At 38.6% G+C, this 25,447-nt stretch overlaps 1 protein-coding gene across 6 annotated transcripts in view; it reads right to left on the bottom strand.

The window, feature by feature from the left end:
* SYNE2 (spectrin repeat containing nuclear envelope protein 2) overlaps positions 1-25,447 on the bottom strand; it is a 378,817-nt gene that overhangs the window by 250,541 nt on the left and 102,829 nt on the right. For all 6 annotated transcript variants that reach the window (XM_035260694.3, XM_035260695.3, XM_035260693.3 and 3 more), the window contains 5 exons: positions 23,362-23,543; positions 17,021-17,217; positions 11,686-11,786; positions 8,666-8,767; positions 5,194-5,331 (listed from right to left, as the gene is read on the bottom strand). In XM_035260694.3, coding sequence (XP_035116585.3) covers positions 5,194-5,331; positions 8,666-8,767; positions 11,686-11,786; positions 17,021-17,217; positions 23,362-23,543 — 720 coding nt within the window. The remainder of the gene's footprint in view (positions 1-5,193; positions 5,332-8,665; positions 8,768-11,685; positions 11,787-17,020; positions 17,218-23,361; positions 23,544-25,447) is intronic.

Below are 25,447 nucleotides of genomic sequence, written 5' to 3'. Positions count from 1 at the left end.
ACTCTGTCTCCAAAAAAAGAATGTGACTTTTTACATAAACGTACTGCTGTACAGTTTGAATGTTTATCTCCTCTGAATCTCACGTTTAAGTTTGACAGCCAATATTAGTATGTGGGATTACAGGCACATACTACCACACCCAGCTAATTTTTGTGTTTTTAGTAGAGATGGGGTTTCACCATCTTGGGCAAGCTGGTCTCGAACTCCTGACCTCAGGTGATCCGCCCACCTCGGCCTCCCAAAGTGCTGAGATTACAGGCGTGAGCCATTGTACCCGGCCAATTCTACAATTTTATACATCATTAACCATTTGCCATTATGTCTCCTGATGGAAGAAAAATGAAAAAAAGTGATTTCATTATTGCAAATTTTTTTTTTTTAGATGGAGTCTCACTCCATCTTCCAAGCTGGAGACATGTCTCAGCTCACTGAAACCTCCGCCTCCCAGGTTCAAGAGATTCTCCTGCCTCAGCCTCCTGAGTAGCTGGGATTACAGGCTTGTGCCACCCTGCCTGGCTAATTTTTGTATTTTTAGTAGAGACAGGGATTTGCCACGTCAGCCAGAGCTGGTCTCAAACTCCTGACGTCAAGCGATCCGTCCACGTCGGCCTCCCAAAGTGCTAGGATTACAGGTGTGAGCCATTGCACCTGGCCATTTTTGTGAGTTTTCAAATAAACAAGTTAGCATGCGCTTTTAGTATGTCTAATTACTTGTACATTTGCTGAAAAATAAACCAGAAAAACTGATAAATGATTGAGTTAAAGAGAGGCTAAGAGCAATACCTCCAGTTCAACTATTATTCTTTACACAACCAAAAGAAAGTTGTATATATTTTGAATTAAACCAAACCTGTGTTTTCTGACTCAGGGCTACACTCAATATTTATACAGCAGGCAGAAGAGGAAGAACAGAAGGCAATGTTTACCTTTCGTTCCTCTTCTCTCCCACTGAACACTTCCTTTCCGCAGTAATTACTTTTCAATTTGGCTGAAAATTTATATAAGATCTTCACAGGTCAAAGTAACATAATGTTGCTATTTTCTACAGTAGACTCAATATGAAACCATTTACTATGATGCTCTGAGAAATCTGTTCTCAAACTACTAAACCAGAACTGTGTAGATGGTTTCAACTCTTATATATTCGATGACTTTAAAATTAGCAGTGTCTCATTTTGCCACAGCAAGAAACTGAGCTGCAGTTTACCTGACTGAGGAATGGATTTTCAAGCTATTACCAATTTGCGGCCCTTAATCTTGCAAAATAGTTCTCTTTGTGGTTTTTCTCATTATTTGGGCAATTTTTCCGTATTTAACAAAATCAGGCCAGGTCTCTGTGGCCTGGAACAGCCTGAACTATACACATAATATCTTCTTCATTGCCTTGCACTTTATTGAGGACTTGGCCAACAAAGAATAAGACGGACAGGTCTTATCCTTCACAGGAGTCTGTTTCAAAGCGGTGATCAGAATAGGAACTGACAATGCAAGAAGCATTAACACTGATGGGAAGACTCTAGGAGCTGCGAGTTCCTCAAAATTAGGTTCTCTAAAAGAGTGGCTCTTTTAAGCCACTGAACTGCCATTTAATACACTTAGTAAGTGATGTGGAAAATACATTCTGAAAGCAGGCTGCCACTCCTGACAGCCAAGCAAGGGTCAGCAAACTTTTCCTGTGAAGAGTAAGTATTTTGACTTTGTGGACCACACAGTTCCTTTCATAACTCTGTAAATGTATTAGAAATCATTTTGTTATCCATTTAAAAATGAGATGTTACATAAATTATACCTCAATAAAGTTATCTTTTCAAACGAAGGCAAAATAAAGAGATATTTAGAGATAAAAGAAAACTAGGTCTATTTGTCAATCACAGCCCTGGATTATAAAATAAGTCAAAGGGAGTTTTCAGGCTGAAAGGAACCAAGCTCAATGGAAACTCAAATCTCTAGAAAGAAATGAAGAACATGGGAAATACCTAGATAAATATAAAAGACTAATTTATCATTTAATTTCCTTAAAATATATGGCTGTTTAGAGCAAAAACAAAATTATAATATGGACCTGAAGCTTTTAAGACATATGTTACATGTGTCATATATAAAACAACTGTAGCATAAATAATGGGAGATGAATCAATTTGAGTGCAGGATTTCTACATGTTACAAGAAGTTGTACAATAAGGTGGATACTGTACAACTCTAAGTCTGGGTATGGTGGCTCACACTTGTAATCCCAGCACTTTGGTAGGCCACTTTGGATCCCTTGAGCCCAGGAGTTCAAGAACAGCCTAGGCAATACAGTGAAACCCCTTCCCTGTGGAAAAAAAAAAAATACAAAAGAAATTAGGTGTGCGCACTGTCATGCATGCCTGTAGTCCCAGCTACTCAGGAAGCCGAGGTGGGCGGATCAACTGAGCCCAGGAAGCAGAGGTTGCAGTTGACCATGATCAAGCCACTGCACTCCAGCTCAGGCAACAGAGCAAGACCCTGTTTCAAAAAAAAAAAAAAAACTATAAAACTCTAAGTAGACTGTAAAAATTTTATGTGTATTGTAATCCCTAGAGCAACCATTAAAAACATGATAGGAAGAAGTAGAGTCAAAAGTCAATAGACAAATTAAAATGGAATTCTTAAAAAAATGCATGATTCAAAACAGGCAAGAAAGGAAGAAGCAGGGGCTGGGCACTGTGGCTCACGCCTGTAATCTCAGCCCTTTGGGAGGTCGAGGGAGGTAGATCACTTGAGGTCAGGAGTTCAAGACCAGTTTGGCCAACATGGTGAAACCCCATCACTACTAAAAAAACAAAAATTAGCCAGGCATGGTGGCAGATGCCTGTAATCCCAGCTACTTGGGAGACTGAGGTGGGAGAATCACTTGAACCCAAAAGGTAGAGGTTGCAGTGAGCTGACATCATGCCACTACAGTGCAGCCTGGGAGACAGAGACTCCATCTCAAAAAAAAAAGGAAGGAAGGAAGAAAGAAAGAAATGGGAATAGAAAAAGCAGAGAAAATAAACAAAACAAAGAGTAAATGATATACCTGAACTGAACTCTATCAACAATTGCATTAAATGGACTAAGCACTCCAATTAAAAGAGAGGGATAGGCTATACACGGTGCCTCATGCCTGTAATCCCAACACTTTGGGAGGCCAAAGCTCTAATTCAGGAGCATTGCTTGAGGCCAGGAGTTCAAGACCTGCCTGGGCAACATGGCAAAACCCCATCTCTACAAAAAACTTAAAACTTAGCCAGGCATGATGATACACACCTGTAGTCCCAGCTACTTGGGAGGTGAGGCAGGAGGACGGCTTGAGCCTAGGAGGGCAAGGATACAGTAAGCCATGATTGTGCTGCTACGCTCACTCTAGCCTAGACAAAAGAGTAAGACCCAATCTCCAAAAAAAAAAAAAAAAAAAAAAAAAAGACAAGGATTGGCACAGTAAATAAGAAAGTAAGATATAACTGTGTCATTTATATATAAAGACTAAATAAATTTAAAGTAAATGAAGGAAAAAGATGTGCTAAACAGTCTGCATACAAGACTGGAATGACTATACTGGTACAACATTAAGTATAATATTAACAGATGTCAAGAAAAACAATATTATTCAAGATAAACAGGAATATTTCATAATGGCAGAAGTCCTCAGGAGGACTAAGTAATCATAAGCATGTATACACAATGACAATGTTTTAAAATACATGAAGCAAAATTTGACAGCATTGAAGAGAGATTCCCACAGACTTTAACACTCCTCTTTGATCCATTTACAATAGAATTGGACAAAATGTCAGTCAAGACACAGATAATCTGAACAACCACTTTGTATTAATTAATATTTGTAATTTAGAAGCAACATAAGTGCCCATCAACAGATGAACTGATAAAGAAAACGTGGTAAATATACACAATGGAGTACTATTCAGCCGTAAAAAAGAATGAGATTCTGTCATTTGCAACAACGTGGATGGAACTAGAAGTCATTATGTTAAGTGAAATAAGCTAGGCACAGAAAGACAAATATCATGCGTTCTTACTTATTTGTGGCATCTAAAAATCAAAACAGTTTAACTCATGGAGATAGAGAGTAGAAAGATGGCTACAGGAGGCTGGGAAGGGCAGTAAGGGAGTAGGGGGGGAATGGAGATGGTTAATGGGTATAAAAAAATAGAACAAATAAGACCTACTATTTGATAGCACAATAGGGTGACTATAGTCAATAATAACTTAATTGTACATTTATAAATAACCTGAAGCATGTGACTGGATTGTTCATACCTCAAAGCATAAATGCTTGAGAGGATGGATGCCCCATTCTCCAAGATAAGCTTATCACACATTGCATGCCTGTATCAAAATATCTCATGTACCCTGTAAATATATATACCTACATGTACCCCTAAAAATTAAAAATTGAATTGAATTTTTTAAAAATTTAACATTTGTAGAATGTTATACCATGCCAATACACTGAAAAGGATTAAAATCATACAGATATATTCAGATACGCAAGCATGAATTCATTGTTACACACTCTGGGTTTGTTCCTACTTCTCTCAAGCATCTACTCATACTGATATATGATAGTAGAGAAGCCACAGATCAATCAAAATATAGATAATCTACCGTGGTGAATGAAGAATTGATAGCAAATATATCAAACTTGGATAAGTTTGCGTTTTCTCTATGCAGAATGCAAAAAATCCTACTTAACATGACCACTATCCAAATGATGCCATGGAAAAAATATAAAAACACTATCCCATTTTCTGATGAAGCATCTACCCTGTGTTTTACAGAATTTCCCATGGACGTTTAAAGTAAAATCCTCATCGAACAAAACAAAGCTGCTCTTTGAAATTCTTTTTTTTTTTGTGTGTGTGAGTCATAGTCTCGTTCTGTCGCCCAGGCCTGGAGTGCAGTGGTGTGATCTCGGGGGTCACTGCAACCTCCATCTCCTGTGTTCAAGCGATCCTCATGCCTAGCCTCCAAAGCAGTTGGGATTACAGGCACCCACCACCACCCCCGACTAATTCCTGTATTTTCAGTAGAGACGGGGTTTCACCAGGTTGGTCTCAAACTCCTGACCTCAAGTGATCCATCCATCTTGGTCTCCCAAAATGCTGAAATTATAGGTGTGAGCCACGTTTTAAGCCTGCAATTGTTCTTCTAATCAACATAAATAGTCACCTGGTGATTGAGGCCATCCCAGGCTTCTCCCAACTGTAACTGATCCTTGTCCAGCTCATCCAGATTCCTTTTTATCGTCAGGACATCCAAAAAGGACTTTTTTTCTTCATTGAATGACTCCATAAAGGACAGCAGGCTCTACAATCAGAAGAGTATTTTAAAGACTGAAAATGTTTAGTTCCATTTATATAATATAATCTGTTACTTTGAGGTCTATAACTATAGATTATATTTAAGTTTTTACTTAAAGGTAAAATCCCCTGAATCCAGTATCCTCTCTCTGTTCTGGTTTCCTTCTTCAGTGCCCTGTGATAATTGGGCGCCAGCATGATATCATAGGTCTCACTCTGTGCTTTGTGTCAGTATTGTTGGATTTTTATTGGAATGGAGCAGCAAGGTCACAGGGCTACAGAACAGATCATGATGCCACATGGAAAATACGAGTTTGTTTGTCCTCCCCAAATAGGTGTTCACAGCAAAATAAGAATGAATGAATGTGAAAACTGTATAACAGTAGTAGTCATGTATAAGTGATTTTCAAAGTGTTTATGATTAACTGAGCTTCAGCTTATTCTTCCCCATTCATTTTACATAAACTTTGAAAAATACTTTGTCTGCCTTTAAACATTTAATAAGTAAAGCTTTTTGTTGGTTCACAATTGTGTGAAATATGGGTGTTTAAGAGTTATCAATTGGCCAGACACAGTGGCTCACGACTGTAATTCTAGCAATTTGGGAGGCTAAGACAGGTACATCACTTAAGCCCAGGAGTTCAAAACTAGCCTGGGCAACATGGCAAAACCCAGATCTACAAAAAATTAGTCAAGCATGGTGGCATACACCTGGAGTCTCAGCTACTCAAGAGGCTGAACTTAAAGGATGGCTTAAGCCTGGAAGGCAGAGGTTGCAGTGAGCCATGATTGGGCCACTGCACTATAGCCTGAGTGACAGAGAGAGATCCTGTCTCAGGGGAAAAAAAGAGTTATCAATTACATAGATTTTTTTTTTTTTTTGAGACAGGGTCTGGCTCCATCGTCCAGGCTGAAGTTCAGTGGTGTGATCTTGGCTAACTGCAACCTCTGCCTCCTAGGCTGAAGTGATCCTCCCATCTCAGCCTCCCAAGCAACTGGAACTACAGACCAATAAGCACACCACATCTGGCTAATTTTTTTGTAATTTTGTAGAGACAGGGTTTCACCCTGTTGTCCAGGCTGCTTTTAAACTCCTGGGCTCAAGTGATCCACCTGCCTCATCTCCCAAAGTGTTGAGATTACAGGCATGAGCCACCACAACTACCCAGCTCTGGGGTTGTAGCATGAAAGTAGCTACTGACAATATTTAAATGGGTGTGGCTCTGTTCCAATAACATTTTATTTACAAAATGGGCCAACCCCTGTGCTAGAACCATGCTGCTGAAAGTACTGCAAGGATCAGCATTAACGTTTTAAAATGTCACTTAAAACATTATCCAGGATTATTGACAGCATTTTAAATTAAATGTTATGAGGAAGTCAAAGAATTACTTAATACTTTCTGATAATTAATAACTTCATAAAGCCTTCTATTTAAGAAAACTGAATCTCTAATACATGATTAAATAAAAGACATGTGAGAACAATGCACTTTCAGTAAATGATAAGCATTTTGTCAAGAAAAAAAAATCTTCAGCCGGGCGCAGTGGCTCATGCCTGTAATCCCAGCACTTTGAGGGGGCCGAGGTGGGTGGAACACGAGGTCAGGAGTTTGAGATCAGCCTAACCAACATGGTAAAACCCCATCTCTACTAAAAATGCAAAAATTAGCCAGATGTGCTGGTGCATGCCTGTAATCCCAGTTACTTAGAAGGCTAAGGCAGAAGAATCAATTGAAACCAGGATGCAGAGCTTGCAGTGAGCCAAGATCACCCCACTGCATTCCAGTCTGGGTGACAGCTAGACTCCGTCTCGAAAAAAAGAAAAAAAAAAAAGGAAAGAAAAGAAAAAATCTTAGACCAGAGCTAAATGGAAGAAGGTCAAGAAGTCTATGCAGTTCAGACAAAAGGAAGAAAAGATGTTTGATCCCTTTCTTCCCTATGCTTCCAAAGCAAAAAGGAACATATGGCTAGCAGGTCATACAATCCATTGAATGTTATGGTTAGAAAGGTTGGACTCATCCAACTCTTCTACTTAACAGACAGGGAGATGGAGGCCTACAGGTGCTAAGTGCCGTGTTGGTACCTGACAGTATCTGCAGCTTGCTCAGGACAGAGCACTGGGGAGAAGCACAGCACTGCCTAGACAATGGGCTCTAACAAACAGGACTGAGGGACCTTTGCTTTGTTTCCTGTTAGTCTCTTTCAAGACTATGCAGGGAATAACTACTTGCCCCGGAGAAGCATCACAATGTAAAACAGCTAGGTCTTTAAAGCTAGGCTTCCATTCAAATCCCATCTCTATCTTTCAGTATCCATGTAACCTTAAATAAGCCACTTATTCATCTGTAAAACTGGAATAATATCAAGTTCAGCAAGATATTTTAATACATAAAATGCAAATCAGCAAGGTATCTGCTACTTAAAAAACATTCAACATGACCAGGTATGGTGGCTCACGCCTGTAATCCCAGCACTTTAGGAGGCTAAGGCGGGCGGATCAATTGAGGTCAGGAGTTCAAGACCAGCCTGGCCAACATGGTGAAATCCCGTCTCTACTAAAAATACAAATATTAGCCAGGCACGGTGGCGGGTGTCTGTAATCCCAGCTACTCAGGAGACTAAGGCAGGAGAATAGCTTGAGCCCAGGAGGCGGAGGTAGTAGTGAGCCAAGATCACACCACTGCACTCTAGCCTGGGACACAGAGCAAGACTCCATCTCAAAAAAAAAAAAAAGAAATGTTCAATATATGGTAATAATCACAGTTGTCATTATTTCCCAAAGAAATTCTGGAACCCTATTCCTGATTTTTCTTTCATCCAATATTCATTATGAAAAGCATGTTCTGCTTTAAACCAGGGACCGGAGCACTTTTATTCCAAGAGGCAAGACAGCAAATATCTCAGGCTTTATGAGCCATATGGTCTCTATCACGACTACTCAGGTCTGGGGTTATAGTGTGAAAGTATTGACTGACAATACTTAAATGGATGTGGCTCTGTTCCAATAACATTTACAAAATGGGCCAACTCCTGTTCTAGAACCATGCTTCTCAAAGGACTCCAAAACCAGCAGAACCAACATCACCTAACTTAGAAATCCAAAATCTCAGGGCCTGCCCCAGAACTACTGAAGCAGAATGTGCATTTTTAATCGGATGACCCAGTGATCACACACATGTTAACACAAGGTAAAGTTCCAGATGGACAGTCCTAGAATTCAGCCTTCAAACCTGCACTTAATATTTAAAATACTTCACTCTGAAAGAGTTTTCTAAAAACATACTTACTGCTCTTCTCTTTAATAGTAAATTACAAACAGCTGTTTAAAATCCTACTTACATTATACTTTTGAAAGTAGGTATCATTTTCTGAATCCTTTAGCAACTTCTGTAGTTCTTCCTTTTGCAGAGTTAACCAGACCACAGCATTTTTCACCTTTCCCTGTATTTAACACACACACGATTGAACTATATTTTAAACAGACTTGGTTTTTTTTAAACAAAAAAATTAACAATTTGAAATGTCAGTGAAATAATATCATCACTACACATCATTGATTCATTATGCCAAAGAGTAATTTCCCTTGTTCATATAACATCTTACATTTCGAACCAGATTGAAACTAGCATCTGAACATGACAATGTGCTAAAGAAATGGGCAAGCAACGTACCCCCATCCCTGTTTGGCTTAGAGAACCTTATTCTAAATCACTTCTTTATAGCAGGCATTTCAGAAGACTGCCTTCCAATAAATCTAAATATGGGGTAATTCAAGAGATGTTCACACCCTGCAAAAACACTGACATCAAAAATATCTCAAACACTTCCAAGAGCCTAAAAATAACACTACCAAAGGTTTTAGCTAGCTATCATTAAGATGTGAACAACAATGACTTGTTCTGCAGATTCTTGCTTAGGTGGTAAACTTGCTTACATTTGGAAGCCAGTTTTACTGCTAGAGGACAAAGAAGCTATATCTTATTCCCACTATTCTTTAACCTTCATTTACTTTGTTTTTTCCTATTAAGTAGAAGTTTTCTAATATTTTTGCACTCAATTTCATGGACAGTTGAATCTTTAATTTTATGTTTTTAATACGAAAATTAATTAGATAAGAATAGCTTCTCAGCAGGCCAGAAATGAGTGAACTGAATTATAAGCCTGCATCTCAGCTTGAGATTCTCTTCCAGAGTCAGCAACAATCTGGCTTATTGCCTGAAACTTAACAGCTGGAAAACACAGGCCCGATTTGTCAAATAAAATGCATGTAAACATGTCTGAAATGCATGTAAACATGTGGCTGAAAACACATTTTTAAGTAATATTCTCAAACATTTTACTAAATTCACAGCACTCATTTATCATCATAGCAGCAGAATAAGAGTTTCTTTTCAGCTGCTCAGCAATTTTTCTGAAGTTTCCACCCACAATATTTTATGTAACTGACTGAAAGTAAAAGGGAAAAATTGAATAATCAAATGGCAATCTAATTATAGCTCAGTGGCTCACGCCTATAATCCCAGCATTTTGGGAGGCCAAGGCAGGCAGATCACTTGAGGCCAGGAGTTCGAGACCATCCTGGCCAACATTGTGAAACCCTGTCTCTACTAAAAATACAAAAATTAGCCAGGCATGATGGTCCATGCCTGTAATCCCAGCTATCAGGAGGCTGAGGCATGAGAATCACTTGAGCCTGGGAGGTGGCGGTTGCAGTGAGCCAAGATCACATCACTGCACTTCAGCCTCATTACAGAGTGAGCCTGTGTCTCAAAAACCAAACCAAAAAAGAAAAAGTAGTTCAAGAGTATATCAACAAATAGGATTGAAACAGAACACAACACTCCCATTTATATGAATTTCACAATTTCATTCATATGAAGCTAAAGAGTTGGCAAACTGGAAATGTCCTAAAATTAGATGATGGTGAAGGTTGCCCGATCATGTAAATACACTAACAATCACTGAAATGAACACATAAAATAGATGAATTTTGTTGTATATAAATTACATAGGCCAGGCACAGTGGTGCACACCTGTAATCCTAGCACTTTGGGAGGCCAAGGCAGGAGGATCACAAGGTCAAGAGATTGAGACTATCAGCCGGGCGCGGTGGCTCAAGCCTGTAATCCCAGCACTTTGGGAGGCCGAGGCGGGTGGATCACAAGATCAGGAGATCGAGACCATCCTAGTCAACATGGTGAAACCCCGACTCTACTAAAAATACAAAAAAATTAGCTGGGCATGATGGCGTGTGCCTGTAATCCCAGCTACTCAGGAGGCTGAGGCAGGAGAATTGCCTGAACCCAGGAGGCGGAGGTTGCGGTGAGCCGAGATCACACCATTGCACTCCATCCTGGGTAACAGGAGCGAAATTCCTGGCCAACATAGTGAAATCCTGTCTCTACTAAAAATACAAAAATTAGCGGGACATGGTGGCATGTGCCTGTAGTCCCAGCTACTTGGGAGGCTGAGGCAGGAAAATTGCTTGAACCCAAGAGGCAGAGGTTGCAGTAAACCGAGATCGCACCACTGCACTCCAGCCTGGGTGAAACAGCAAAATTCCCTCTCAAAAATAAAAAACAAACAAACAACAACAACAAAAACAAAATATATATATAAAGGTAATAAATATTATAATACACAAAAATTTGATAGGCCAGGCACAGTGGCTGACTCCTGTAATCCCAGCACTTTGGGAAGCTGAGGTAGGCAGATCACTTGAAGTCAGGAGTTTAAGACCAGCCTGGCCAACATGGTAAAACACCGTCTCTACCAAATATGCAAAAATCAGCTGGATATGGTGGCACATGCCTGTAATTCCAGCTACTTGGGAGGCTGAGGCATGAGAATCACTTGAACCAGGAGGCAGAGGTTGCTGTAATCCAATTACATTCCAGCCAGAGTGATGGAGTGAGACTCTGTCTCAAAAAAATAAAAAATAGAATATTATAACAAACAAAAATTTGATATATTTAGAGTTTTTTAAAAAGTTTAACTTCATTTGTCTTATATAGTGCCTATCTAAAAGTTGTTTCAGATAATTCAGTAGAGTTTAATAAATTATCTCTCTGAACTTAAAAAAGAAAAGAATATTCAACACTTATCTACAGTGAAAGAAATTAGAATGCTGGTTACCTGGGGTGTGGGGCAGAGACAGAAAAGGTGCCCAGTGGAATATTCCAGGTACTAGAAACGTTTTACATCATGACTGAAGTATGATTTACATGGGTGAATACTTTGTCAAAACTCATTAAACTGTATATTTAAGTTCTGTATGCAAATTATATCTCAATTTTAAAAGGTAAACCATTAGCAGGATACAACAAAAATGAGCTTGATTTATACAGAAGAAAACATACCCGAGCCTCCTCTCCAGTCCCACGGGCATCTTTGGAATACTGAAGAAACTGTGCCACATAGGTCATGATGGACTTTTCATCAGGATCAACAACATCCACGTCTGCAAGATACATCACACTATCAATGAGCTCTTATACATTTGCTATAATGCATACTCAAAGAACAGGCTATGTCATAGCCTCTGTCATTTGGTTCACAGACTCTGGAAATGCACCAAAGTAGTCACCCAGCCATGCAATCTCTGTGTAGTCAGCCTTGCTGCAAGACTGTGCAGTGGCTAGGAGCTTAGATCTATACTCAGAGAGATCTGGGTTAAATTCTGGCACTAGTATGTGCATAGTCTCACTTTTCTAATAATAAAGTGTCACTATGGGGGTATGTCTGAGGGCATAAGTAGTCAGCGAGGATGAAGAGGAGAAAATGAGAAAATAAAACATTCCTCTTTCTAGAGACATGGTACAGAAATTCATCCAGAAATGCAAGAACATACAGCAATTAGAACGCATTCCTGACACACTGGTCTTGGCATGTGTGCAGTAAAGCATTTCCAAAAGCATATATTGTAAGGAAGGCTTATCTAAGACATCCACAGAGTTTGTTGATTCATTCATGGAACAAGTAAATCTACTGAGAGCCTTCTACAGGCCAGGCTTTGTGTTGCATTAAGAGTCCATGGTGAAATAAGTTTGTAAAATGCTGAATTAAACAAAATTTAAAAGACTACAAATTCTTATTTATTTTCTTTTAGAGACAGGTTCTCTCTGTGTTGCCCAGGCTGGTCTCAAGCTCCAGGCCTCAAGCAATCCTCTGACCTCAGCCTCACAAGTAGCTGGCACAAGACACTGTGCCAGGTATATAAATTCTGTAAGTGAAGAACTTCTCTGGGCATCTAATAAGTGAAGGAGATCATAAAGCCACAAAAAGGGGATGCAATATATCACAGACAAAATGAACACCTAATTTGGAGGTGTTTCTTGACCTAAATAACCAATGAAGATATTTTTTAAGAACTTCACTGTCTACTTATTAATTCAGTTAAACTTAATACAACAAATATATACACAGAGCCAATAAATGTGGGTCACAGACAGAAGCTACACGGATATGTAAGGTATGGTCCATGCCTTTGGAGAGCTTCTGTTTCAACCCTTTATTCATTAAACTAGTAGATGCTAGATGCCTTAAAACATTATCTGCCCCTCAAGGAATTTAAAGGTTGAGAGAAAAACAAATAACAAACAAATACAACACACCATGCATGTTTTAGTGGACATATTTCATAGGTTCAATGAGTGCTTTAAGTCAGCTGAAGTAGAACATAAATCTAATCCATTTGCAAACAAGGCAGTAAGCATATAAAAGCTAGCAATAAGAAGCTCAGGGCAGTTTCAATACAGGAAGAATTTCTAAGAATTAAGTTGTTCTATCTTTAACTGAAAAAGATATAAACATCAAGAGATACATAAAATAATGATACTGGCTTATTTAGATTTTGCTTTATAAAAATTTCTCCTTGTATATGAAGCCATGCGTGATAATTAAATGCGTTAACAATATTATGTCAAAATAGTTCCCTTATTCAAATATGACTAAAGTATTTGGTTTACATAAATAATCATGGCGCGCTTCACATTTTTGAGCTATTATTTAAGCCACTTATAATGAATTATGGGCAATTAATTATGCAGAAGAAATTTGTTTCTACTATAGTGTCTGTTTCATTAGTTTCCTGGTTATTTGTACATACTAAAATGGAGAAAATATTTTATACTAATAATAAAGATTTGCTGAATCACAATATGAGAAAAGTATTTAAAACAGATAGTAATCAAAAACCGGAAATTAGAACAGAGCAAGAGGAAAAATAAAGGAAAATAAAACGAAAAGACAAAAGACAAAGAAATGGAGAAAAGAAAGTAAAAAGGGAAGGGGAGGAAGATGGGGTAAAATATTAACAAGAGTTTAACAACCAACCCGAAGCCCGACCTGTCCAAACTATAGAAATACGGCTGTAGGAAGGTCGGGCACAGTGGCTTAAGCCTGTAGTCCTAGCACTTTCTGAGACCAAGGCCGCTGATCCTGAGGTCAGGAGTTTGAGACCAGCCTGGGCAACATGCCGAAACTCCCTCTCTACTAAAAATGCAAAAATTAGCCAGGCGTGGTAACACATGCCTGTAATCCCAACTACTTGGGAGGCTGAGGCAGGAGAACTGCTTGAACCCAGGAGGCGGAGGGTGCAGTGAGCCGAGATCCCACCACTGCACTCCAGCCTGGCGACAGAGCAAGACTCCACCTCAAAAAAAAAAAAAAAAAATTAAGCATTAAAATAAACAAAATAGTATTGGATTACAACTAAGAGTTTAAAATATCAATAAGCCCATACTGACATAAACAAATGACTGAATATATAAGTAAATGGGGGAGAACAGACAAATCTCTATGCAGAACACCTTCAAATACTTTACGTAGATAATTTGCCATAAGGAGAGTGAGTGTAACTCTCCCAAATGTGAGCTGTGCAGTGATTTCCCTCCAAAGAGTACAGTATGGAAAGAAGCGGGAGAAAAGAGTAACCACCATAAGAACCCTGATCAGCACTAGCTCAGCCAGGGGATCAAGGTAAGCATCAGCAGTGACAAATCATGTTGACAGTACGTACCCTTGGAAAGATATGATGAGAATGACATTCTACTGCTGTGTTCTTCCTCCCAAGAACACAAAAACCCAGCATAATCATGAGAAAAAAACATAAGGCAAATTGCAATAAACAGGCATCCTACAAAATACCTAACTAGTAATCTCCAAAACTATAAAGGTCATTTATTTAAAAGTCTGGAAAAGTCACAATCAAGAGGAGTCACAGGAGACATGACAACTAAATAGAACATGGTACCCTTACACTATCTTCTCAATTTTTCCATAAATTTAAAATTGTTCTAAAAATCAAAGTTGGGTTTTTTTTGAGATGGAGTCTCAGGAGGCTGAGGCATAAGAATCGCTTTAACTGAGGAGGCAGAGGTTGCAGTGAGCCAAGATCTGCCACTACACTCCAGCCTGGGCAACAAAGTGAGATTCTGACTCAAGCAAACAAAAAGGAATGAAGTATTGACATATGCCACAACATGGATAACCTTGGAGACATTTTACTAAGTTAAAGAAACCAGTCACAAAGACCATATATTGTATAATTCCACTTATGTGAAATGTTCAGAAGAGGCAAAACTATCCTGACAGAAAATACTGGGGCATGCAGGGGTTGGAGGCAAATGGAGAGTAATTGCTAATGGTCACAGGAGTTCCTTTGGGGATAACAAAAATGTTCTAAAATGAACTGTGACTGATTTTGTGAATACAGCTGTCCTTGGTATCTACGGGGACTGGTTCCAGGACTCATCTCTAGATTGCTTTTAATATCCAATGCAACGTAAATGCTATGTAAATAGTTGTTATACAATTGTGTAACAAGTATTGTTTAGGGAATAATGACAAGAAAAACGTCTGTATATGCTCAGGACAGATGCTTTTTTTTTTTTTTCCCAGTATTTTCAATCCAATGTTGGCTGACTTCACAGATATAAACCCACAGACATGGAGGGCAGGCTGTATACTAGAAACCACTAATTTGCATACTTAAATGGATAAATTATATGGTATGTGAATTATCTCTTAACAAAGCTGCTTGAAACCAAAAAATTAAGTGACAAAACCACAGTCCCTAGTCAGTGAGTATGCTGGAGCTAGCTGACTCACATAGGCTTAAGAGAGCGGACTGCTAAATGTTCAGAAATTTTGTAAGCTGGTTGTGAAAAAACCATCATTAAAAATTAAATCATAATTTTAATGATGTACATAAAATACAAATGTACAAATTATATTAAAAACACAGGTAATAAATACTCAAAACTTATCACTTCCCAATTATTGTACTACATTTTACTATTATCTATGCTCTTGAGGCTGTCTATTGTATCTGCATGATGGAAACAATATATAATGATGTGGTACTGCACATTTTTCTCTAATTCTGTGTTCAGTGACTGTACATTGGTAACTTGAAATCAGTCATAGCAGTAGCATTTATAACACAGAAGTCTGCAAATGAGGGCTTGACTGTTTTGTTAACTGCTAAAAAAGGGATGAAGAAATTGTTAATAATGCAGGAAAATCTTAAAATGTGTTGTCTACAGGTGTTAGCTGCATTGTGAATAGCATAAAAAGCTGAAAAATATTCTTCTAGTATTCAATTCAGCAAAGAAGTCATTCATGTCATTGAAAAACAAATGATGTTCTATATACCTCTTACTCCACTTACTTATTAACATAAAGGAAATTCTAAACTAACACTCATGTCAGAACTATACTTTTTCAGCAAATCCAACCCTAAGTTGATTACAGATGGATATAGAGTTTGGCAAAAATAAAAGCATTTTGGGGCTACAAGGAATCTGTAAGAAAGCATATCACAAATTTTATAATTATTTATAAAATAATACACATTTCTTAATATCAGTAAAATCTATAATAGACAGTGTAAATGTGTATGTGTTTCCCTTTGTTTGGGAGAGCCAGTCACTAAACATTTATATACACACCCCAGTAATAGAGCTGAAACTAGAATTTAAATGTACTTGACCTACTCATTCATCATAATTTTCACTAATCCTGTATACCTCTATTATGACCTTAATGTTTTTTTTAATAGCTTTGGTTACATTATGAAGCATTACAATCCAAAGGAAAGTGCTTTTGAGAAAGAAGTAAAATTTTTAAATCTTAATTTTATAAAGCTAAATTATAATTTGATGATGATCTCTGTAAAAATAACCAGTATTTAGGATGGTGCCGTTAACAATCCAACACAATTGATCGAGTAGAATCAATGGACAAAGCTTGGCCAACCATTTAGGGGGAGGCAGGAAAGCAGCAGTTTCTACTCACAGAGGTTCAACTTTAACACAGAGGGAGTGAAGAAGGAGAGACAAATAAACAACTTTACTTCAAGACTTAGAGAAACATCTCACAAAAGAGATTTAGAACAGAATAATAGAATCAAGAAGAACAAAACACAGAACGTAATAGAAGAAAATCAAGACAGAGGCTCAAATTATTCCCAATAACAGCACTGTTTGCTTTCAGCTGTGGCTTCCCCTATAATTACTGAAGTTAACAAACGTAGGAAATCTTTAATTGCATGAAATAAAATAAAGAGTTTAAGTTAAACCCTTCAGGACTAAAATAGAATGCTTTTATGTTTGCTTATGTGTAGATACTATTTTGAAATCAACTTCATGCTAGGCCTTAAAAATTGTTTTATAAGCAAAGAAGCTTCTTTACCTTCTGGTTCCAGGAGTCTGGGGATTTTTAATTCTCGTTCTGCAATTCTGAAGGCCTCTCTCAGATTGTCTTTGTTGGACCTATGCTTCACACTCTTCATGTCAATTAGGTCTGGTCGCAAGGCATGAATGATGGCCAAAAAAGCCATCCCATTTCTCCAGCTTGACTTAAAGTCTGTCACATTGACAGACTCATACCTATCATAAAAGGACAAAAACATGATAAATACTATTAAAAATAATGTAACACACACCTCCACTATATTCGATAGTAATTAAAACAAAATTTGGCAAATCAAATAAATTAGATACATCATGCCAGATAAAATTTTTAATCTTGTGACCAAATTAAAGGGAAATGCCAAGTTTCATGAAACTCAAAATATCACAGAACACTGATTCTCAACATGTTGTTCCTGAGCCAGCAGCATTAGCATCACCTGGACTGCAGGTTTAGAAATGCAAATTCTCAGGCTGAATCCCATACCAGCTGAATCAAACTCTGGAGGTGACCCTGAATCTGTGCCTTTAAAAGCCCTCCAGGAGATAATGATATTCACTCAAAATTGATTTCCTTCATTACCAAATCTGTTGGCTCAAGTCTGCCTTTAAACTTCCACATACAGGTAAGGTTCCCAACTAGAGAAAAGCATTTTCTTTTTCAGTGGGACAAATTAAATGATACATTGTCTGCAATCAATGGCCAGTAGCTTACTAGATAGATAGACCTTGTTACTCTTCTGCATAAAATCCATCATTGAAGATGAATGGATTTTAAAAAATGTGGGATACATGTACAATGACTATTATTCAGCCTTAAAAAGAAGGAAAATTCTGGCGGGGCACATTGGCTCATGCCTGTAATCCCAGCACATTGAGAGGCTGAGGCGAGAGGATTGCCTGATACTGGAAAACTGAAGCCGCAGTGAGCTACAACTGCACCACTGCATTCCAGCCTGGGTGACAGAATGACTGTCTCAAAAAAAAGGAGGGAAATTCTGACACATGCAACAATATGAATGAATCTTAAAAACCATGCTAAATGAAATAAGCCAGTCACAAAAGGACACATCGCATATGATACCACTCATATGAGATATGCAGAAGAGTCAAATTCACAGAGAAGTAGAATGGTGGTGGGGGGTGATAGGGAGTCATAGTTTAACAGGGGCAGTTTCACAAAATGAAAAAAGTTCTGGTGACAGAGAATGGTAATGGTTAGAAAACAATATGAATATAGTTAGTGCCACCGAACTATACAATTTAAAATGGTCAAAATGGGCTGGGCGCAGTGGCTCACGTCTGCAATCCCAGCATTTTGGTAGGCTGAGGCAGGTGGATCACAACGTCAGCAACTGGAGACTAGTCTGACCAAAATGGTGAAAACCTATCTCTACTAAAAATACAAAAATTAGCTGGGCATGGTGGCATGTGCCTGTAATCCCAGCTACTCGGGAGACTGAGGCAGGAGAATTGTTTGAACCTGGGAGGGGAGGTTGCAGTGAGCTGAGATCTCACCACTGCACTCTCTCTCCTACCTGAAGACGGAGTGAGATTCTGTCTCAGAAAAAAAAACAGAAAGGTCAAAATGGCATATTTTAGATTACATATATATTTATAACAATAAAAAACTATATAATATTGCTATATCTATATAATAAAAACTATATAATATAGTTGTAGATATATAATATAGCTATAGCTATATGTAGATATATAATAGATATATATCTATATTATATATTATATATACATATATAGATATATACAAGATATGTAGATATAGATTAATATATATGATATATGTAGATATAGATTAATATATTTTACATATAGATATGTTGTTTTGTTTACAGATATATAGATTAATACATATTATATATCTACATATATTATATATAGATAAATATATATCTACATATATTATAGATATATATCTATATAATATATATTTAGAGATTCATATCTATAATATAGATATTATAGATAGCTATACCTATATTATATATCCATAACTATCTATAGATATATTATGTATATATTACATATATATATCTATATATTACATATCTATATTACATATTATATAGTTATATTATAAATATATATCTATATTATATATATCTTAATTACAGATATCTATAGATACATTAGATATCTACAGATATATCTTATAGATATCTATAGGTATATACAAACATTAGCTAGCCATTGTATTTCATCTCTCACCCTGGCCCACAAGCCCTATCTCCCCTCTCTTACAGCATTACAGACACACCAGCCTCGTTCCTGTTTCTCACAGCTGCCCTCCTAGTCACCGTCCCTGGATGCTCCTTCTCATAGATTTTCATCATGCCTCCGCCTTCAGAACTCAGCTCAAAGTCTCTCCACAGCAAAGCCCTGCCTTACCACCTACACTAAAGGAGACACTCTCCCTGTGCTGAGCCTTCCTGACCGTATTGAAAGTCCTTCCTAATCTGTTTGCCAACTGTAATTATCATATTTCTTAATGATAATTCCTGCTTTTCCCATCAGGATGCAAGCCTTTGAGAGCAAGGGCTTTGCTTTCTTGTTCACCACTGTAGACTCATTCCCCAAACAGTGCCTGGCATATAATCAGGGCTTAAGACACCTGTTTTTTAAAAAATCACTGCATCAGTATTCCGTGCTTCATAAAGGATCAGTGAAAGTCTTGCAAAAGGGATAGATGCCTGTAATATTTGGGATATACTCTAGAACAACTAGAGTGTCCTTTTATAACCCATAAAAAGCATGAAGAAATTCACTAGACTGTTTTAAGGTATTAATCAAATGATAAAAGCTACTCAGAAAATAGTCTGCTTCAGATGACTTGGGTCTTCCTGTTTACTTAGAGAAAAAAAGCTTAAAACTATGACTGTAATAAACTACATAGCAGTCACATAGCCGTCATTTTTGTGTTGTCTAACAAATACGTTTGTGGTACCTACTTCATCCAGAAACTGTTCTAAATGTTTTTTTAAAAATTAATTCTTATCATGCATACAACGACCTATGACATTACTGTTGTCCAGATTTTATGACTGAAGAGACTGCTACAAAAAGAGATAAGGTGTTCAAAGTCACCAGTTAGAAAGTACAGGGTGCCAGGACTTCAAATCCAGGTACTCTCTGACTTTAGAGTGTGCAAGACTAAGCTAAACTATTTGGTGGGTACAAAAGAAGTACCATTACTTTTGCCATTACCATTAGAAGCAATGGAAAAAGTAATGCAATTACTTTTAAGTAATTAAAAGTAATGACAAAAACAAGAATCACTTTTGCACCAACCTAATAATACCTAAAGGGATGGTGGCTGCAGCTGAGGTCAGCTCTGCACTGATGAGCCAAAGCCAATACCGCTGCCAGACCTTAGAGAAGGTGGAATTAGGCTCCTGGTTGGCAGGATCAACGCTCATTTAGATGTGGGGAATGAGGCCTAATTCATCTGTTTCACAAATGAAAAAATACAACATATTACTTACAAAACAGTCTTACTGAAATATAACACAGAATAATGAAATAAAAGTTATCTAATAATACCAGTAATGATGGTCAAAACTAGGATAAATTCATGATGAATTACTTAAAAAGAGGTGCTAAATTTAGCACCTGGGCAACCTGGAGTTTGAGACCAGCCTGGGCAACATGGCAAAACCCCACAAAAATAAACTTAGCATAAGCTTTATAGTTGAAAACGAAGAAAGTGGGAAGACATGAAGAAAAGACACACTATGGTAAAATATATATAGTTTTGAAAGGACTTGAAGGTTATTTATGCATAAATGAAATAAATCTGAGTATGACATAATTCTTTTCACAAATACTGTTCGGGATTATTAAAATTTATAAAACTGGAGTATAGTTATCTCTAGGCGATTCAAGAAACAATTCATTTAATGTACTTTAAGCCTCCATATAAGGTTATGTATGTTCAGAGGATGAATGGCAACTAAAGAAAAGTAAGGCTGGGCCGGGCATGGTGGCTCACGCTTGCAGTCTCAACATGTTGGAAGGCCAAGGTGGGCGGATCGCCTGAGATCAGTTCGAGACCAGCCTGGGCCAACATGGTAAAATCCCATCTCTACTAAAAATACAAAATTAGCTGGGCATTGTGGTACACACCTGTAATGCCAGCTACGCAGGAGGCTGAGGCAGGAGAATTGCTTGAACTTGGGAGGTGGAGTTTGCAGTGAGCTAAGATCATGCCACTGGACTCCAGCCTAGATGGTAAGAGCGGAAACTCCCCCTCAAAAAGAATAAAAGTTAAGGCTGAAGGCAGAAATTCAGCTCCATCTTGGCCTTTCAGCAGGAAGGACTTACTCTCAAATCCTGAATTTGAAAGGGCTTAGCTACATATTTATAACCTAACAATGCTATGATGTGATAAGAAATACCTTTTGAACTCTACAGCTCTTCCTAAACTCCATCTCAGACATCGGTTACAATGAAAAAGTAAACTGTCTCCCAAGAACAGAAAACATTTTTCTTTGTTAAAATATATATATGAGCACTAACTTTCCTTCATTATCCCCAATTTTTAAAAATGCATACTCCAGCCTGTTGTGGTAGCTCACACCTGTAATCACTGCACTTTGGAAGGCAGAGGCAGGTGAATTGCTTGAGCTCAGGAGTCTGAGACCAGCCTGGGCAACATGGCAAAACCCCATCTCTATAAAAAAATGCAAAAATTAGCCAGATGTGATGGTGTACAACCGCAGTCTCAGCTATTCAGGAAGCTAAGGTGGAAGGATCAACTGAGCCTGGGAGGTCAAGCCTGTAGTGAGCCATAATCGCACCACTGAACACGAGCCTGGGCGACAAAGCACTGTCTGGTCTCTGTGCTTCCAAACTGAGCTGTTTCCAAACTCTGAGGTCTCTTAATATATAAGCTTAATATATAAGCTGATGGTTGTACACCATCACATCTGGTTACTTATCACTCTTTTTTTTTTTGAGATGATGTCTCACTCTGTCACGCAGGCACAATCTCGGCTCACTGCAACCTCTGCCTCCCAGGTTCAAGCAATTCTCCAGCCTCAGCCTCCTGAGTAGCTGGGACTACAGGCGACCACCACCATGCCCAGCTAATTTTTGTATTTTTAGTAGAGATGAGGTTTTGCCATGTTGGCCAGGATGGTCTTGATCACTTGACCTTGTGATCCACCTGCCTTGGGCTTCCAAAGTGCTGGGATTATAGGTGTGAGCCAGTGACCCAGTGAGCCTGGCCTTATCACTCATTTGTTAATTCGTTCATTCAACACACACACGTTTAGGGAGCACATGCCATAAAATCACATTAGGCTAGGTCCTGGGAATACAATTAAGATACCATGCTGTCTTTTAAAGAGCTCTTATTGTGGTACTTTTTTTTTTTTTTTGAGACGGAGTTTCGCTCTTGTTACCCAGGCTGGAGTGCAATGGCGCGATCTCGGCTCACCGCAACCTCCGCCTCCTGGGTTCAGGCAATTCTCCTGCCTCAGCCTCCTGAGTAGCGGGGATTACAGGCATGTGCCACCATGCCCAGATAATTTTTTTTGTATTTTTAGTAGAGTCAAGATTTCACCGTGTTGACCAGGACAATCTCTTGACCTCGTGATCCACCAGCTTTGGCCTCCCAAAGTGCTGGGATTACAGGCGTGAGCCACCACGCCCGGCCTGTGGTAAAATTTTTTAAATCTAAATCTACTTTGCAGATGCATAGGGGAACTGTGCATAAAGAAAACAATATTTAAGTACCACTTTTTTTTTTTTTTGAGACAGAGTCTCACTCTGTCAACTAGGCTAGAGTGCAGTGGTATGATCTCGGCTCACTGCAACGTCCACCTCCCAGGTTCAAGCAATTTGACCACTTCAGCCTCCCAAGCAGCTGGGATTACAGGCATGTGCCAACACACCAGGCTAATTTTTTGTGTATTTTTAGTAGGGATGAGGTTTCACCATGTTGGCCAGGCTGGTCTCAAAGTCCTAACCTCAAGAGATCTGCCTGCCTCAGCCTCCCAAAGCTCTGGGATTACAGGAGTGAGCCACCATGCCCGGCATTTAAGTACCACTTTATTTCCATGTAATAACAGGCCGCCTAAACACAGCAGGTACAGATGAGTTACTTTACCCAGGTGATACCACACTCCGGCCTTTGAAACCAAAAGTGGCTGAGCTCTCTGGTTTCCACATGTGGAAGATGCACTGAGAGGAAGTGGGAGAGTAAGAATCTTCATTGCAAGCGAGGGAGGTTTGGGTGGTAAGGTGGTGTTTGGGTGGTGAGGTGCTATTGGTTGATGCAGCCGCCCTGTGTGTCTCTTATGGTCATAGCAAACTACTTACGTGGCACACTGTTGCTGAGCCCAGAAAAGAAGGGCCTTTTTTGCAGACATCTGCCATCTTGCTTGCACTTTGGAGCATTTCTTAGCTGGAGGACTTGAGGTAGGAGATGAATCAACCACACTCACATCATCCAGGGAAGGCTGATTGTAATTGCAAGAAAGAGTCTGGGCAAGCTTCTCAATCTAAGGAAGGCAAAATAAGACTTCAAGTTTATAAAAGCATAAGTTACCAGCATTGGGCCAAAATTTCCAGTCAAAATAAGACCTGAAAAGCCTCCTATGACAGTCACAGTTTACTCCTGGTGAAATGAGTGCTGGGCAAATCCTTGCATAGTAGTATCTGCCATGTGGACTGCACTTTTGCTTCCTAAGGAATGACTTGATTCGTTTCTTACCCTCACCCAGGCAGGCTGTCCCACATTGAGGGCCAGTATACATTCATCCCCCTAAAGTGCTTACCGAGCACTTCACGGCAGCTTAACACCTGTCAAACCGAATTGAACTGAACCAAATTGAGCTCCTAGTCTAGAGTATCTTTAGAGACTGGATCAAGTAAAATGCGTCCATTAAGAACAAATGTACACGTAGACAAAAAGCTACTCAAACATATGGATAGACAAGTCCAGAGGAATAAAATAAAATCGCCATTAAATCTACAAAAAACAGTTGCATTAGTAATTTAAGAAATTTAAATATATACAGCAAAAGGATAGCTTTTACTATATTATACAGGCAAAAGAAATGTAAAGGTAATATCCAGTGATAGTGAAAGTATGAAAAACTAGACATTCTTATATTGCTAGTAAATGTACAAATTGGCCCAATTTTTTTGGAGGGCAATATGATATCTATCCAAAATTTTAACAGATAAATCCATAAACATAAAAGCATTTAATACATTTCTCTCAACAACTGACAGACTAACCAGACAATCAATAATAATGTGTGTCAACAACACAATTAACAAACTTCATCTGATTAGCATTGATCTGGAAAGCACTACACCCACATTCCTTTCAAGAGCATACAGAACAGTTACTGAAACTGACCATGCTGCACCATAAAGCAAGCTGCAGCAATTCTGAAGGACTGAAATCAGAGTATGCTCTCTGACCACACTGAAATTCTAGTCAGCAGCAATATATAAAAGACGAAATCTCCAAATATTCAGAAATTAAGCACCATATGTATACATATTTTTTTTTAGATGAAGCCTCACTCTGTCACCCAGGCTACAGTGCAGTGGCACAATCCTGGCTCACTGCAACATCCGCCTCCCAGGTTCAAGCAATTCTGCTGCCTCCACCTCCTGAGTAGCTGGGACTACAGGCGCATGCCACCACGCCTGGCTAATTTTCTATTTTTAGTGGAGACAAGGTTTCACCACGTTGGTCAGGTTGGTCTTGAACTCCTGATCTTGTGATCTGCCCACCTCAGCCTCCCAAAGTGCTGGGATTACAGGTGTGAGCCACTGCACTAGGCCTAAGCAATAGTAAAGAACATTAGAAAATATTTTGAACAGATTAAAATATATTTATAGATTGAAAAAGTAGTATTTTTTAAACATAACTTTTTTCCAAAATGTTTCATATATTCCATGTCATCCCAATAAAAATCCCAGCAGAAAATGTGCATGTGTGTGCATGCACATGTGTAACAAGTTATTCATAAAATTCATATAAAAATGCAAAAAGTAAAGAATAATGAAGATTTTCTTAAAGAACAAGTTAAACAACTTCCACTATCAGATATCAAGACTTACTATATAGTTACCAAAATTAACCAAGTATAGTACTGGCGCAAAAAGACGTCATGAACCAAAATAGGTCATTTGAAATTGGAGCCTCACAGGCTGGGCGCAGTGGCTCACACCTGTAATCCCAGCACTTTGGGAGGCCGAGGCGAGCAGATCACAAGGTTATGAGTTTGATACCAGCCTGGCTAACATGGTGAAACCCTGTCTTTACTAAAAATACAAAATTTAGCTGGGCACAGTGGTGGGCTAAATACTACTCAGGAGGCTGAGGCAGGAGAATCGCTTGAACCCAGGAGGTGGAGGCTGCAGTGAGCCAAGACCTCACCACTGC

Source organism: Callithrix jacchus, chromosome 8 (genome assembly GCF_049354715.1).
Source record: "Callithrix jacchus isolate 240 chromosome 8, calJac240_pri, whole genome shotgun sequence".
In the NCBI taxonomy this organism is placed as follows: domain Eukaryota; kingdom Metazoa; phylum Chordata; class Mammalia; order Primates; family Cebidae; genus Callithrix; species Callithrix jacchus.
Note: the sequence above shows the minus strand (reverse complement) of the source record. Positions and strands in the feature narration are given on the sequence as shown.